Raw genomic sequence first — 15,080 nt, 5'->3', positions numbered from 1 at the left:
CTTCGTGTCTTTCTGCGGTTTGATCTTTTTATTTTTCATCGTTTTGTTCGCCGTCGCTTCTAACAAGTGGTATCAGAGCCGTGGTTTCAAGTTTGGGTTTCGTGATGGCGTCGATGAAGTATGATCTACCGATGTTGGACTACAAGACAAGGTTCTCGCTGTGGCAAGTCAAGATGAGAGCTATTCTGGCGCAAACCAATGATCTTGATGAGGCGCTGGAAAAATTCGGGAAGAAAAAGAAGGATGAGTGGACCGATGAGGAGAAGCGCAAGGACCGTAAGGCTCTTTCTCTTATTCAGCTTCATCTATCTAATGATATTCTACAAGAAGTGCTGCAGGAAAAGACTGCTGCAGAATTGTGGCTAAAACTGGAATCGATCTGCATGTCGAAGGATCTTACCAGTAAATTGCATATGAAGTTGAAGCTGTACACGCTTAAGATGCAGGAGGGTGATTCGGTGATGGGTCACCTATCTGTCTTCAAGGAGATCGTTGCTGACCTAGGGTCGATGGAGGTTAAGTATGAAGATGAGGACTTAGGTCTTCTTTTATTATGCTCTTTGCCAAGTTCTTATGCAAGTTTCCGTGACACCATACTATTAAGCCGTGATGAACTAACCCTTGCGGAAGTTTGTGAGGCACTCCAGTCTAAGGAGAAGATGAAAGTCATGGTGCAGACAGATGGCTCGTCCTCTAGGGGCGACGCTTTGCATGTCAGAGGCAGATCAGAGCAAAGATCCTCAAGTGATAACAACGATCGTGGCAAGAGCAATGACGGTAGAGGCCGCTCCCAGTCCAAAGGTCCCAAGAAGAAATTCTGTAAGTATTGCAAGAAGAAATCTCATATGATTGAGGATTGCTGGAAATTGCAGAATAAGGAGAAGAAGAAAAATAAATCTGATGGTAAGGCTAGTGTTGCTTCTGCTGGTGAAAACTCTGAGTCAGATTGTTTGGTTGTCTTTGCTGGTTGTGTTGCTGGTCATGATGAGTGGATTCTTGATTCTGCATGTTCTTTTCATATCTGCACTAATAGAGATTGGTTCAGTTCCTATGAGTCTTTGCAGAACGGTGATTTTGTGCGCATGGGAGATGATAACCCGTGTGAGATTATTGGCATTGGCTCTGTTCAGATCAAGACCCATGATGGCATGATTCGCATACTGAAGAATGTAAGGCACATACCAGGGATGAAAAGAAATCTGATCTCGTTGAGCACACTTGATAAAGAAGGACTCAAATACACCGGTTCAGATGGAGTTGTGAAGGTATCTAAAGGTTCTCTTGTATGTTTGCTGGGTGATCTCAATCCTTCAAATTTATATGTTCTCAGAGGTTGTACTTTGCATGGTTCTGTTTCTGCTGCTAATGTTGCTAATGCTGAACCTAGTAAGACTGACCTTTGGCATATGCGTCTTGGACACATGAGTGAACTCAGTATGGCAGAATTGATGAAGAGAAACCTGCTGGATGACTGCATTCTGAGTGGCAAGAAGTTTTGTGAGCATTGTGTATTTGGTAAGCATAAGAGGGTCAAATTCAATACCTCTATTCATACCACAAAAGGTACACTTGATTATGTTCATGCTGATTTGTGGGGTCCTTCACGTAAGCCTTCATATGGTGGTGCTCGTTATATGCTTACCATTATTGATGATTACTCTAGAAGAGTCTGGCCTTATTTTCTGAAAAGCAAAGATGATACTTTTGCTGCTTTTATAGAATGGAAAGTTATGATAGAAAGGCAAACTGAGAAGAAGGTCAAGGTGCTTCGAACTGATAATGGTGGAGAGTTCTGTTCGGATGCTTTTGATGATTATTGCAGAAAAGAAGGCATTGTTAGGCATCACACCATACCATACACTCCTCAGCAGAATGGTGTGGCCGAGCGTATGAACAGGACTATCATCTCGAAGGCTCGTTGCATGCTGTCCAATGCCCATATGAACAAGCGTTTTTGGGCTGAGGCTGCTAATACAGCATGTTATTTGATCAACAGATCGCCTTCTATTCCACTCAACAAGAAGACTCCTATTGAGGTATGGTCTGGTACACCTGCAGATTATTCACACTTGAGAGTTTTTGGCTGCACTGCTTATGCTCATGTTGATAATGGAAAATTAGAGCCTAGAGCTATTAAATGTCTGTTTCTTGGTTATGGTTCGGGAGTCAAAGGATATAAATTGTGGAATCCTAAAACTAGAAAGACTTTTATGAGCAGAAGTGTTGTTTTCAATGAATCTGTGATGTTTACTGACAGTTTGTCCACAGATGATGCTTTAGTTGAGAAATTGCAGTCACAAGTTAGTGTGCAGGTGGAGCTTATGGATGACCAAGAAAATGAAGTTGTTGGTAATGATGTTTCAGAAAGTGTTCCTGATACTGTTCAGCACTCACCTCCAGTTTCACAGTCTGATTTGCAGCATGAGGAGGATGTAGATTTACCTATTGCTCTTCGCAGATCAAAGAGGAGTTGTGGACCTCCAAACCGTTTAATTGAGGAGTGTAATATGACTTATTATGCTTTGAGTTGTGCTGAACAGGTGGAGGATGCTAGTGAGTCAGCAACATATTCTGAAGCCATTGATTCAGTTGATAAGGAGAAGTGGATCTCAGCTATGCATGAGGAGATGCAGTCTCTTGAGAAGAATGGCACATGGGAGATTGTAAGTTTGCCTGAGAAAAAGAAGACTGTTCGCTGCAAATGGGTCTTCAAGAGAAAGGAGGGTTTGTCTTCTAGTGAGCCTCCAAGATTTAAGGCAAGGTTAGTTGCAAAAGGTTTCAGTCAGATTCCTGGTGTTGACTATAATGATGTGTTCTCTCCAGTTGTGAAGCATAGCTCAATTCGGACTTTCTTTAGTATTGTTGCTATGTATGATCTTGAGCTTGAGCAGTTAGATGTGAAGACTGCATTTTTACATGGAGAGCTTGAGGAGGAAATTTACATGGATCAGCCAGAAGGATTCATAGTGCCAAGCAAAGAGAATTATGTTTGCAAATTAAAGAAATTCTTGTATGGTTTGAAACAGTCTCCTCGTCAGTGGTATAAGAGGTTTGATTCATTTATGTTGTTACATGGTTTTAAAAGATTTGAATATGATAGCTGTGTTTACATTAAGATTGTTGAGGAATCACCTATATACTTGCTGTTATATGTTGATGACATGCTTATTGTTGCCAAGAGCAGAAAAGAAATCACTACAATAAAGAAATTGTTGAGTAGTGAATTTGATATGAAGGATCTTGGTGTTGCTAAGAAAATTCTAGGTATGGAAATTACTAGAGACAGAAAATCTGGTTTATTATTTCTTAGTCAGCATAATTACATTAACAAGGTTCTTCAGCGTTTCAATATGCATGATTCAAAGCCAGTTAGTACTCCTATTGCACCTCACTTTAAATTGTCAGCTGCTCAGTGCCCTAGTTCTGAGGAGGATGTTGAATACATGTCAAAAGTCCCATATTCTAGTGCTGTTGGTTCTTTGATGTATGCCATGGTTTGCTCTCGCCCAGATTTATCATATGCTATGAGTTTGGTTAGCAGATACATGTCTAATCCTGGTAAAGAACACTGGAAGGCAGTTCAGTGGATTTTCAGGTACCTCAGAGGAACGGCAGATTCTTGTTTGAAGTTTGGGAGAACTGATCAGGGACTCATTGGTTATGTGGATTCAGATTATGCTGCTGATTTGGATAGGCGCAGGTCACTCACAGGTTATGTGTTCACTGTTAGCAGTTGTGCTGTGAGTTGGAAGGCTACTTTGCAGCCTGTTGTTGCTATGTCTACCACAGAAGCAGAATATATGGCTATTGCTGAAGCGTGCAAGGAGGCAGTTTGGCTGAAAGGTTTGTTTACTGAGCTGTGTGGAGTTGGTTCTTGCATTGATCTATTCTGTGACAGTCAAAGTGCTATTTGCCTTACTAAAGATCAGATGTTTCATGAAAGGACAAAGCATATTGATGTCAAGTACCATATGTTCGTGATGTTATTTCACAAGGTAAATTGAAGGTATGCAAGATCAGTACTCATGATAATCCAGCTGATATGATGACTAAACCAGTTCCTGTAGCTAAGTTTGAGCTTTGCTCAAGCTTAGTTGGTTTGACAGTTTAGCCCAAGAGGCTATTTGGCGCCAGAAGTTCTGTTCTTTGTTGTGTTTAGGTGATGATTTTGATATGCTACAAGAAGGAATTTGTCTCAAGGTGGAGTATGTTATATTGTGATCCAAATTCTGATGGGAGATTGTTGGAATTTGGGCTTGGCCCATTAAAGCCCATGTGGTGTAAATTTTTAATCCCACATTGCTAGTAGAAGTTGAGGAGACCACGTGACTCTCCTATATATCTAACCCATAGGCTTCACCGGAGAATATCAATCCTATTATTCCTCTTGTAAGCCGCCGCTAGGCGTTGTACACAAACACCCGATATAGTGAAGTTCTTGCTGGCTGGCGCCCGTGATTTTTACCCTTCGCATTGGATGGGTTTTCCACGTTAAATCTTCGTGTCTTTCTGCAGTTTGATTTTTCTATTTTTCATCGTTTTGTTCGCCGTCGCTTGTAACAATTTTGGGTGGCAGAGGGAAACTACAACATTCTCATTCTCGAGACAGCGGCAGTAGCCTCTGCTTTCCTTTCTTCTCAATGACTCAATAAAAAGGAATCTTCTTCAAATCAAGAAAGAAAGAAAAAACTCTGCTTTTCTTTCCAATGTCGCATGCTTGCCATCCGCCAAACGCACACCGCTGCTGGCGGCCCCGCCCGGACGCCGACGCACGTGTCCATTTCTTGCGTCTGAATCTTCTCCACCCCCACTGCCCGCTGCCGCCGTTCCAATCCTTATCACCTTCCTTTTCCAATTCCATCACCGCCGCCGCATACGTGCCCGTCCGAGCTCAACTCCACGTCATGGCGATCGGAACGGCGGCCCGGCGCTGGCGGCCATATTCCTCCCTCTCTCAGCCCGGGACAAATTAAAACCCACAGACGAGACGGCGGCGGCGGCGACGCAAACCGCTTGCCAGAAAAGCATGGAGAAATGGCGGTCCGCGCCTGCCAGACGATCGCCACCACCACCTCTCGCCCTCTGATCTCGTCGCTTTTCATCGAGCGCGTCCCCACTGCCGCTTTCCTTCGTCCTCGCCCTCCTTTAATTTGCATTGCTTTCGCGAGCGTGCAGCTACCGGTCCGTGCCGTCGCTGTCCGTGGTATCTCTCCGGTTTTATTTTACAGCTAAGCTGGGAGGAGGAGGAGGAGGAGGGGGAGGGAGTGGTTATGGGAGGATCGGAGGAGGAAGCAACTCGGCGAAGGGGCGGCCATGGCAGTGCTGCCGGGATGGCGATCCGGCATCTTTCTTGGAGGCGTCACCGTGTATGTTCGTGACAGGAACGGAGAATCTCTGGTCTTGACTGTTTGGGAAGCTGTTTGGCGCTTTTAGAAAAGGATCATAACTAGTAGCTAGCAGCTCAAGACCAAAGCTATGCTTCCATAGCGATAGGATCTTTCCCAGCAAGTCCCTTATCGAAAAAAAGGATCTTTCCTACTAAACTGCTTGCTCAAAATCGACGGTGCTCGACAATTTAAGGGTCAAGAGTCTCCTTTTCCTTTTCATTTGTATCGGAGCGCCGCAAGGAAATGCACGGTTTGGATGTCACAATCTCGTTGACGTCCCTCCCAAGTCCTCCCAACACGTCTATTTCTACCGTCCGTTGAATTTTTGGGGTCCAACGCTGATGTTTAACATCCCCACGCATCGATCAATGTTTAATCTCGGCGTCCTCTATCTTCTCTGATCTTGTGGTGATCAGTAATAATCCACTCTCTAGTTAAGGGCACATTCAGATTCAGTACAATCCGCATCTAATCTTCAGAGTCCAAAACTAACAGGCATGTATACATGATCTGCATACCACTTTCCACAGCTAATGCGTGATCGCCTAACAGTAACTTTGCCAATTATAATTATAACCAACATAACGCATGCATCGATAACCGAACAGTATGATGCAAACCAATTCCAGATCACTCCAGAATTCAGCTTTTGCAAATGTGGCCAAGCCCCGGCATCAAGTTGCGCCTAATGATGGCTTAAATAAAGCGAGATACAATTAACTAAACACCCCCACGGACAACCAGCAAAGCATTGTCAAAAAAGGCTAGCTCGTCGTCCCCTGGAATCGATGCTTTCGTCCGCTAGCTCCTCCATGCAAATTAACAAACTAAAGGCGTCGCCACACCCCTCGTCAGTGCCTTTCGATGGACTTTCTGACGAGGCAAAACAAAACCCTTCTTCAGTTCCTTGGCACGGCCGGGGCAAATAAAACATTAACAAAACTACTCGTACAAAAGCTTCTGCTCAAACAAAGAGAGAAAAAAAACTTCAAAATTAAATTAAGCAGCGGCCATGCAATGGTTTGGTTATCTGGCGGCGTGACGAAGCTGGACACTACTAACCCGCGGTTGCCCGCAACGCTACAACACTTGTGTGGGAGGGCAAGGAATCTCGGCAACACGAGTCATGTCGCTGAATGCTATTTGGTTGCTCTTTGTGTTTGTATTTGTATTTGTAATTGTTAGTAGTGCCGTCCCCTTCAACGAGTTGCCTTCGCTTTTGTTTGTTTATTAAGACGTGAAACTTTGACTATACACAGTTAATAATAGTATGAAAAAGTTAGTTAAGGTGCTGAAAAGCGTACAAGGGATAGGGACGCATTTGTTTGTTTTTATTTTTCGGTGCTTTAGTTTTTTAGGAGAAGAGCATGCGCGGACAAGAGCGATGAGATGTGATATAGTTGGCGTTTATATAGGATTGTCAAGCAAAGACCATTGCGTACCAAGGAAAAATTGCATGCTTGTATGCCTGTCTTTGTCTGAACATAACATTTTTTTTTTGTTCCCAAGCGTGTCAATTCCATCTAGGGGAATTCTTTGTTGACTCTCTGTGAGCACACGTATCTAAAAAGTCTTGCTCTGCAAATACCTCACAAATGTGGATATTACATGAGGATTCGATGAAGGCACCGTATCTTATGAAAACCAATCCTCTTATACAAACTTTGGAAACTCCAACGGAGGCCACCGGATCCTCATCCGAGGGCACTGGACAGAGGTGGGGACATTTTGCATTTTGGCGCCTGCCTCTCCCCCACCCTGGCCTGCGAGTTTTGCAAAAGGCCCCTCCCTCTGAAACCCCACCGTCCGTTCCGTCTGGGCCAACCGCACTGTTCAGAGCGCACGCGTTCCGTCTCCCTCAGCCGCCGCCACCCTAGGGCTTCCCCTGCCCTCCCACAGCGCCGCCGCCCTCCATCTCGTCCACCTCCGCTGCCCTCCACCTCCTCCAGCAGCACCGAGGGCGGCCATGGAGGCCGGCCTCGAACTCCAACAGCGCCGCCGCCCAACAGCCATGAAGCCGGTGGCCGCCCGCAACGCCATGGAGTTGGGCACTGCCCGCCTGCGAGTTGGCCCTTCCCGCGCTCGATTTGGCGTTGAATGCTCTGCCACTGATTGTTTGCTCTGCCGCTATGGTTGCTTGTTGTATGCAGCAATCTTCAGTGAAAATTACGTCTAGATGTTGAGTTCCAATGAACTGGGAAATTTGATTCGTTGATTGTATTGCCTTGATTCGAATAAGCTTGAGAAGCAATTCTTTGTGTGATCCTTGTACTTGTTTTTTCAATATATATGTTTTGATCTGCATATTTGCAGTCCAGAAATCCTTGTACTTGTACCTGTTTATTGGTTGCAGGTTGTAACCCAAAATTGACACACAAGATTGATCTTTGTGTGATTTGCAGTCCAGATATCAATATTCTTGTAGTTGCAGGTGATCATGTGTTGTAATCCAAAATAGACATGGATCTGATGTCGAATTTATTTGGAATATCTGAACCTGCACATGAATATAGACAGGAACCTCTTGCATATCACATAGAATTGCTGGCATCATGAATCTCTTGCGGATCACAGAATGCTAGCATTGCAAGAAGACTGAACAATCGCCCACACTACTTGTAAATCAGGCCAGCGCAAAATCAAATAGCCATAACTTAGATTCAAACCACAAAACTTAATTTAGATAAAAGTCGACCAGTACTCAAGAATCTGGTCTGGACACCAAAATGTTTCCATTTCTGAAACATGCAATGATCCTGTACAGAATCTGAACCAGTATCAAACTGTCACCACAAGCAAGAATCTGGTTTCCACTTGAGTCAATGTCATTATCAAATGCTGAATACAATTCCATTACATATTTTCAGATGACAGAGTACAATTCAATGTAATTAATTTCAAATGACAGAACACAATTCAATCTCATCAATTATTTTTTTACAAATGGTGGACTGAATGTACAAACAGCTGGTCAATCATTTTAGTACACAATTCAATTTCATCAATTCTTCCCTCCTGAATTGCTGGGCAACAAACCAATTGTGCAAGGATCCTGATTCCTCTCAGGTATAGCACAACTGTTGTTATCCAAATTCATATCAACAACACAAAAAATAGAATCGATGTAGGAGATGTGAGTCACAAAGTATCTTCCTGTGTTGATCTGAACTATGGCTTGCCCTGAACTATAGATGTGCAATCACTACAAACTGGCTTGTATGCTTGAACTCCACATCCAGGGGGATCCCCACGTTGACAGGATACACTGCAAATCGAAACTCCACATCCGGCGTGGCGAAAAGGGCGACGGAGGCTCGGCGAAGGGGCGGAGGCGTAGGGATGGGTCGGCGGTCGCCGCGGTTCGGCGAAGGGGCAGCGGCTCGGCCAACAAATCGGCGGTGCGAGGATGGGTCGGCGGCGGCTCGGCGAAGGGGAAGCCTCTCGTCGGCGAGGGGGCCGCGGCGACCCGTGCGACGTATGCGGCAGCACTGCTGAAGGCTGTGGAGGGCGACGGCGCCTGGGCAGAAGGAACCATCAGCGCTCGTGACGGTGCTATTGGCCCAGTTCAGTGCGGGGGGGGGGGGGGGGGTCTCGTAGGGAGGGGCAAATTGCAAAACTTGCAGGCCATGGTGGAGGAGAGGCGGGCGCCTAATTGCAAAATGTCCTCACCTCTGTCTAGTGCCCTTGGATGAGGATCCTGTGGCCTCAGTTAGAGTTTCTAAAGTTTGCACAAAAGGATTGGTTTCCATAGGATACGGTGCTTTAAAGGAATCTGTCCATGCATGCATGTGCGTGTATCTATGTCAATATTTTACTCAATCAGTCATGGAATGAAGAAGAAGAAGGAAAAATCTCTCTCTATTAGCACAACGACCAGCAAAAAGAAGAGATGTCCAAGTGTAATTCTCCAAACAAAAAGCAGCTTTAGTTGCCATCGTCATCAAAATCTCAGCTCTACTGTACAGCTCATGATGAGCTCTGAATGAAAGAAAGAAAGAAAGAAGGAAGGAAAGAGAAACAACGAAAGAAGAGCACCACTAGCACCTAACCATCACCACCTCCATACGTTTGGTTTCACTTTGACAGCCATCTTTACCTCCTCTCCAAGCCTCGAAGGGTGTGGTGTGCTGTGCTGTGTCCAATTTGTAAAGCCGCCTCCCCTAGTCACGAACCGACTCAAAAAAATCACACGGCCAACGAACCCTCCACTAGGCTTCTGTATGGAGGCTGTTTCGATTCCTTTCACTTGATAAATTAGTGGGGAGTATATATAAAATCCTCTTCGGCCCTTCCCCACAGTTCACGACTCCACCAAACACACTTTCCCCTCCTCTGGTCCTCCGGGGAGCACCTTCGCCTCGCTCTCATGGCCTCAGAGCCTATAGAGTGCCAGGTACCTGTATTATTCTCTCTCTCTGGGCCTAAATTTTCAGTAAATGTTATGACTTTTTCAGAGCAATTATTCCGGTCATCGTTCTGATTCTCGTTCAGAGGATCCCTGTTCGAGCCACACTGATTTCTTTCTTTTTTCTTTGTCGTGATGATGTTCTTTAGGGCTGGTGGTTCATGGTCTGTTCTTTCAATTGATCATCTCAGCGTGCTCATACTCTTTTGGTTCGTGTGTCCTGTTTCAGGTCCTGGTGTTGAGGGTATCCATCCACTGTGAGGGGTGCAAGAAGAAGGTGAAGAAAGTGCTCCAAAACATTAATGGTGAGTTCTGTCTGCTCTCCGAATTGTAGTGTAGTACAACAATTTCTTACCATGTACTAGCTGCACATTTTTTAGTAGCCTTCCAGAGAGTTCCTCATGTCGCAAAAGCTTTTGGGTCTTGAATTGAGTTAGTATTTCACGCTGAATAACTGACAAGATGTAGCCTTGTTTGCAAGCGTGTGCCTCGTTTATCTGCATGAACATCCATAATCCATGACAGTAAAGTGAACACTGGACACAACAACCAACCTAAAATTGTTTTCTTATGATCTTGAAGGCGTGTACCGATGCGAGATCGATGCCCGGAGCAACAAGGTCATGGTGACGGCCTCGACGAAGCTCGATCCCTACGCCCTCGTTGCCAAGCTGCGCAAGTCCGGCAAGCAGGCCAGCCTGTGGCCCGAGCAGCCGATGCAGCAGCAGCAGCCACCACCTGCTGAGAGCCAAAGCCAAGAGCCCAAGAGCCAAGCCGACGAGCAGGGCAAACCCAACGAACCCGTCGAGAAGCCGGGCGCCGACAACGCCGGCGCCGCCAGGGCAGAGCCGAGCAACCCCCAGCCTCCACCGGAGCCTAAGCAGAGCACCGCCGGCGAAGCCCCAAAGCAGGAGAGCAAGGAAACCTCCGGTGCCAATGCGAACGCCAGCGGCGAGGCCGCGGCGGCAGCAGAGCCGCCGCCGCCGCAACCCAGCGAACCAAAGGGGAAAGCGAAGCAGCTGCCGCCGGAGCTGGAGAAGCAGCCGGTCGACGCCCGGGTGACGGTGGAGTACGACCGGGGCGTCGGCGGCAGCTACGGGAACCACATGTCGCCTCCGCAGCATGTGGTGATGAGCTACAACCAGGCGCTGCCGAGCATGAGCGCGTCCTACTACGCCCCCGCGCCGGCGCCGATGGCGAGGCCGGGGCCGTCGCAGGGCTACATCGACGAGCAGTACACGCCGCCCTACTACGGCCGGGCCTCGCCGTACGAGCCCTACTACTACAACGCTCCTCAGCCGTCGCCGTATCGCTACCAGTACCACCAGTCCGCCCCGTCGGAGGACTACTACTACAGCGCGCCGCCGCAGAGGAGCGCCTTCTCGCCGCCGCGGGACGGCTACGGCGACATGTTCAACGACGAGAACGCCAATTCTTGCAGCATCATGTGAATTGTGAAGGGAGAAGAAGGAAGCTAGTAGCTCGCTGTCATGTGATCGAGCACGGCTATCATGTTGCTAGAGGTTAGGATTAGTACACGTAACCAGTATGTATTAGCACTGCTCGGTCTTCATGGCGCTACAATAAGATGAGCTGAGCTGAGCTTGAATGCAGGAACAGCACTGGTGTTCATCCATCAGAGCAATTTTGTAACATTTGACTTGGTTAAACTGCACTGGAGGTATCCAATCCAATCTCTTCGAATCCAGTAGAGAACTTTTGTAAAAAGAAATATGAGCAAAGACACGAGCTATCATGTATCGTTGTTACCCTGTCAATCTTAGTACATGACACTGTGCTATGTTAATCGATCAGCAGGTTAATTAAGTGAATGTATTTCAGAAGTAGTATGCTTCTGTCTAGAATCCTGTTGGGAAAGTAATAGCTAACTCCAATATAAAGTTTCTTCGAATTCCTCGAAAGAACTTAATGAACACTCTTTAACTTTTTCATTGTTCCTTCTCCTTTCGTTTGAAACTTGCTACTGCTCCTACTATTTGTTTCAAAGAGTTGAGCCTCTCGTTTCCAAAAAGAAAAAAAGAGAGTTGAGTCTTGGGCATGATGCATTGACTCTGATCCCGACCTGAACAGAGACTCATCCAGAATGGAAGACAAGAGCGGCAGACAAACAGTGAACCCGGATAAGCTTGCCCCAAGTACAATGCAGAGTGCGCATGCAGGCATCATGATGCAGATGAGTAGGAGATGGCGGCTGAAACAACAGCAAGAAAAAGTTCATGAGCCTGATGTGGGTGGGGTCTAGATGGCGGCTGAAACAAAAGCAAAGCGGAGGAAGGAACAGATAACGGCGCCGGGTAATTAGGGGCAGCAAGTAGAGGATAGTATCAGACAGGGCCACTGGGACCTGTGATCTCTCTGAATATTCTCGACAGCTAATTGCTAGGATTCTAGAGAGCAGCAGAGGCGTCTGGGATTGACACGCCTCTGCTTCGGGTTTGCCGGAGGGACACCAATTATGGATTCCAAAATGCGGTTAGTTAACTGATACCGATGGTTGTGCGCTTTCCTTCACGATCCCCATGAAAGCAAAGCAGCTAGTACGTTAACAAAGCTGTTTCTTTAACCAAAAGCAAAGCTGGCATGAAAATTGCCGTCACAGTTTGCCATTTAGGAAGCAGGGGCTGCTAGTTTAAGCTTGTAGTTCCTCGGGGGAAAAATGTTTAAGCTTGTTAAAACATGGTGCCCGAGTCGTAGCTGCTCTGATAGAGTGGTCAGCTGATCCCTGTCTGAGAAGTACAGGGCCAAATACATTTTTCCTCACTCAGGAGTCAGGAAAGAAGCACGAGTCAACTCAAAAGTCAGAACATCAACAGTAAATTCATAACAGTGTAACATACTATTTTTTTAGGAGAGTTAACGGCATAATTTGGTTACACTAGTCTATCAATCCGTGCTCCCGCACGGGCTAGTTAGAGATGTCTAATAATTATCTATCTCACGCTCTTTTTAATCAATTAAATATTCTAATACAGTACTGCAAAGATACATATTTATTATTATATAATTGTAATAAGTGTGATAGATTTATTTACTAACAATTTTTTTAACTTTGCATCACAGCTCTATATATGTTTGATATGTGTTTAATTGAACACTTTGTTTGAGCTATGTAAACAATATAAAAATTGATATTCTTATCTCTTCTCTCGTACATGAATATATGGTGACAAACAACTTATGGTTAGTGTGTGTGTGTGTATACACACACACACACATACATACATACATAATATTTTAATAATGATAAGAATAATAATTTAAAATTTTATATTGATGCGCTATATGATTTTATTAAAATAACATAATTTTATTTCAGATTTGGGGTTGATTTTAATTTTTATTATGTTGTCATTGGATAATATATATGAAAATTTAGGTGGTTATTTGATATTATTTTATAATGGCATAAGTGGGTAATTTACATGAATATTAGGGGGTTACTTTAGATTATTTTTTATAATGGCAGAGGTGGATAATTTAGATGCATGTTTAAGGGGTTACTTTAATCTATTTTCATAATGACAAAGGTGAGTAATTTATTAAAAAAGATAATAGATCTAATGGCTATTATAATTAGAGTTGTCGAATTGATGGCTAGATGTTTCTGATTTTTATGAGAATTCGTAGGATTTCTCTATTTTTTTAAACTGTCCACCTAAAATCCTAGGTGGCTTCACCTGGAGGGTTCAAAAAGAACCTCCAATTAGTAATAGTAAGATATCATGTGGGGAGGTAAGGAGCCAGCCCAAAAAGGAGCTATCTAAAAATGTATTCAAGTGCTGGGCTGTAAAAAAGCAAAAAGTTCAGCAGCCTAATACTCTGGGCTTCTTCTATACAAACGATTGTTTGGGCCTCTGATGGGCTAAACACTATGGGCTTCTTATATACAGTCACGGCCTCCCGGCCCAAAAGTGATGCATTATGCATATCTCAGAATAGGTATCAAAACAAGGGATCTTTGACCTTTTCTTATCTGCACCGATGAACATGAGCTGTTGCTCCTTGCCAGTGCAACGCTTCAATATAATGATAATCACAGCGACAGCGGTGAGCGGTGAAGTGAGCCGGGCATGCCCCATTTGAATAACCGAATCTAGCCAGGCAGCTGCATATGCAGATGTCCGCCGAGTCTGGCACGCCGCTCGCTGCATATCCAGAACTGATGAGCAGACGACGAGACACGCAAAAACTAGGGCTGCACCGGAGCATACATCCAAACCAAAAACGGGGCGCCGGCACGTGCTCCCGGCCCCCGACGTGCCAGAAGCAGCCGGCGCGTCATGTGCCCGCGGGCATGGCGCCCCGCGCGCCCGTATAATAATATTAATGCCCGCGCGGCCGGCGTGCCATGTCGCCATGGATCGGGATCGTCCATGATCATCGCTCGCCGGCCACTGCGCATTCATTAGCCGTTTGGTCTCTCGCTGCAGAAAAAAAAAAACAATACGAGCAATGCCGCTGCCGCGCCGCGCCGCGCTCGCCGTCGCCGCGGCGCTTCTCGTTGCCGTGGCCGTGGCCGCGCCGCGGGCAGCCGGACAGTCGGCGGATCCGGACCGCTGGACGGCGTGCGCGGCGGGCACGGTGGAGGAGTGCGCGGGCGGCGGCGGCGGCGCGGCCAGGAGGGAGCTCTGGGGCAGCCAGTACATCAGCTACGACGCGATGAGCCGGGGGCGGGTGCCGTGCTCGTACCGCGGCGCGTCCTACTACAACTGCCGGCCGGGCGGGCCGGCCAACCCCTACTCCCGCGGCTGCTCCCACATCACCCGCTGCAGAGGCTAGCCAGCGATCCGGCGCCCGGGCCATGGCGGGCGGCATGGTCTCGTCTCGGTTCTTGCAGCAGCACCTTGTTTGTAAGGCGAAACTCCTTTTCTCTTCTCTTCTCTTCTCTTCTCCTTTGGTGTTCTATAGCTGGGTTTTGAGGGATGGATGGATCATTTGACAGGGAGCAAGCTTCTTCTTGCCCTATATTTTGTAATTGGCATTATTAATAGGCGGCATGTACGCATCAAGAGGTCCTAATGATTCGTTATGTTCGTGCATACAATGCTTGTAATCTTCCATGTTCATTGGGGTGGCGAACTTGATCCCTCCTGGGTTCTTGCTAATGGTGACTAGTAACAGCAATTCAGGGATACTCGCACAAGATGTGGAGATAAAAAGGGACATCAAGCCTCGTCTCTGCTTAGTTCATCAGAGGGAATCCGATCAACACACAAGTGGTTCGGTTGTGGTCCTGATCCTGTCCTGTCTGTTATATACAGGCGCGA

The 15,080-nt window shown here is 46.3% G+C and overlaps 2 protein-coding genes across 2 annotated transcripts; both read left to right on the top strand.

Moving 5' to 3' along the window:
- The first annotated feature begins 9,518 nt into the window (after nt 1-9,518).
- On the top strand, nt 9,519-11,599 carry LOC120709170 (heavy metal-associated isoprenylated plant protein 35-like). Its single transcript, XM_039994712.1, has 3 exons — nt 9,519-9,780; nt 10,022-10,097; nt 10,375-11,599. The coding sequence occupies exons 1-3, from the start codon at nt 9,754-9,756 to the stop codon at nt 11,241-11,243; spliced, it is 972 nt and encodes a 323-aa protein (XP_039850646.1). The 5' UTR covers nt 9,519-9,753; the 3' UTR covers nt 11,244-11,599.
- A 2,513-nt stretch (nt 11,600-14,112) lies between these two features.
- On the top strand, nt 14,113-14,854 carry LOC120710826 (rapid alkalinization factor-like). Its single transcript, XM_039996398.1, has one exon. It carries the CDS (start codon nt 14,266-14,268, stop codon nt 14,590-14,592), a length of 327 nt encoding a protein of 108 aa, XP_039852332.1. The 5' UTR covers nt 14,113-14,265; the 3' UTR covers nt 14,593-14,854.
- The last annotated feature ends 226 nt before the right edge of the window (nt 14,855-15,080 follow it).

This window comes from Panicum virgatum, chromosome 5K (genome assembly GCF_016808335.1).
Source record: "Panicum virgatum strain AP13 chromosome 5K, P.virgatum_v5, whole genome shotgun sequence".
Lineage (NCBI taxonomy): Eukaryota > Viridiplantae > Streptophyta > Magnoliopsida > Poales > Poaceae > Panicum > Panicum virgatum.
The sequence above is the reverse complement of the archived record's forward strand: the minus strand, read 5'-3'. Positions and strand labels throughout refer to the sequence as shown.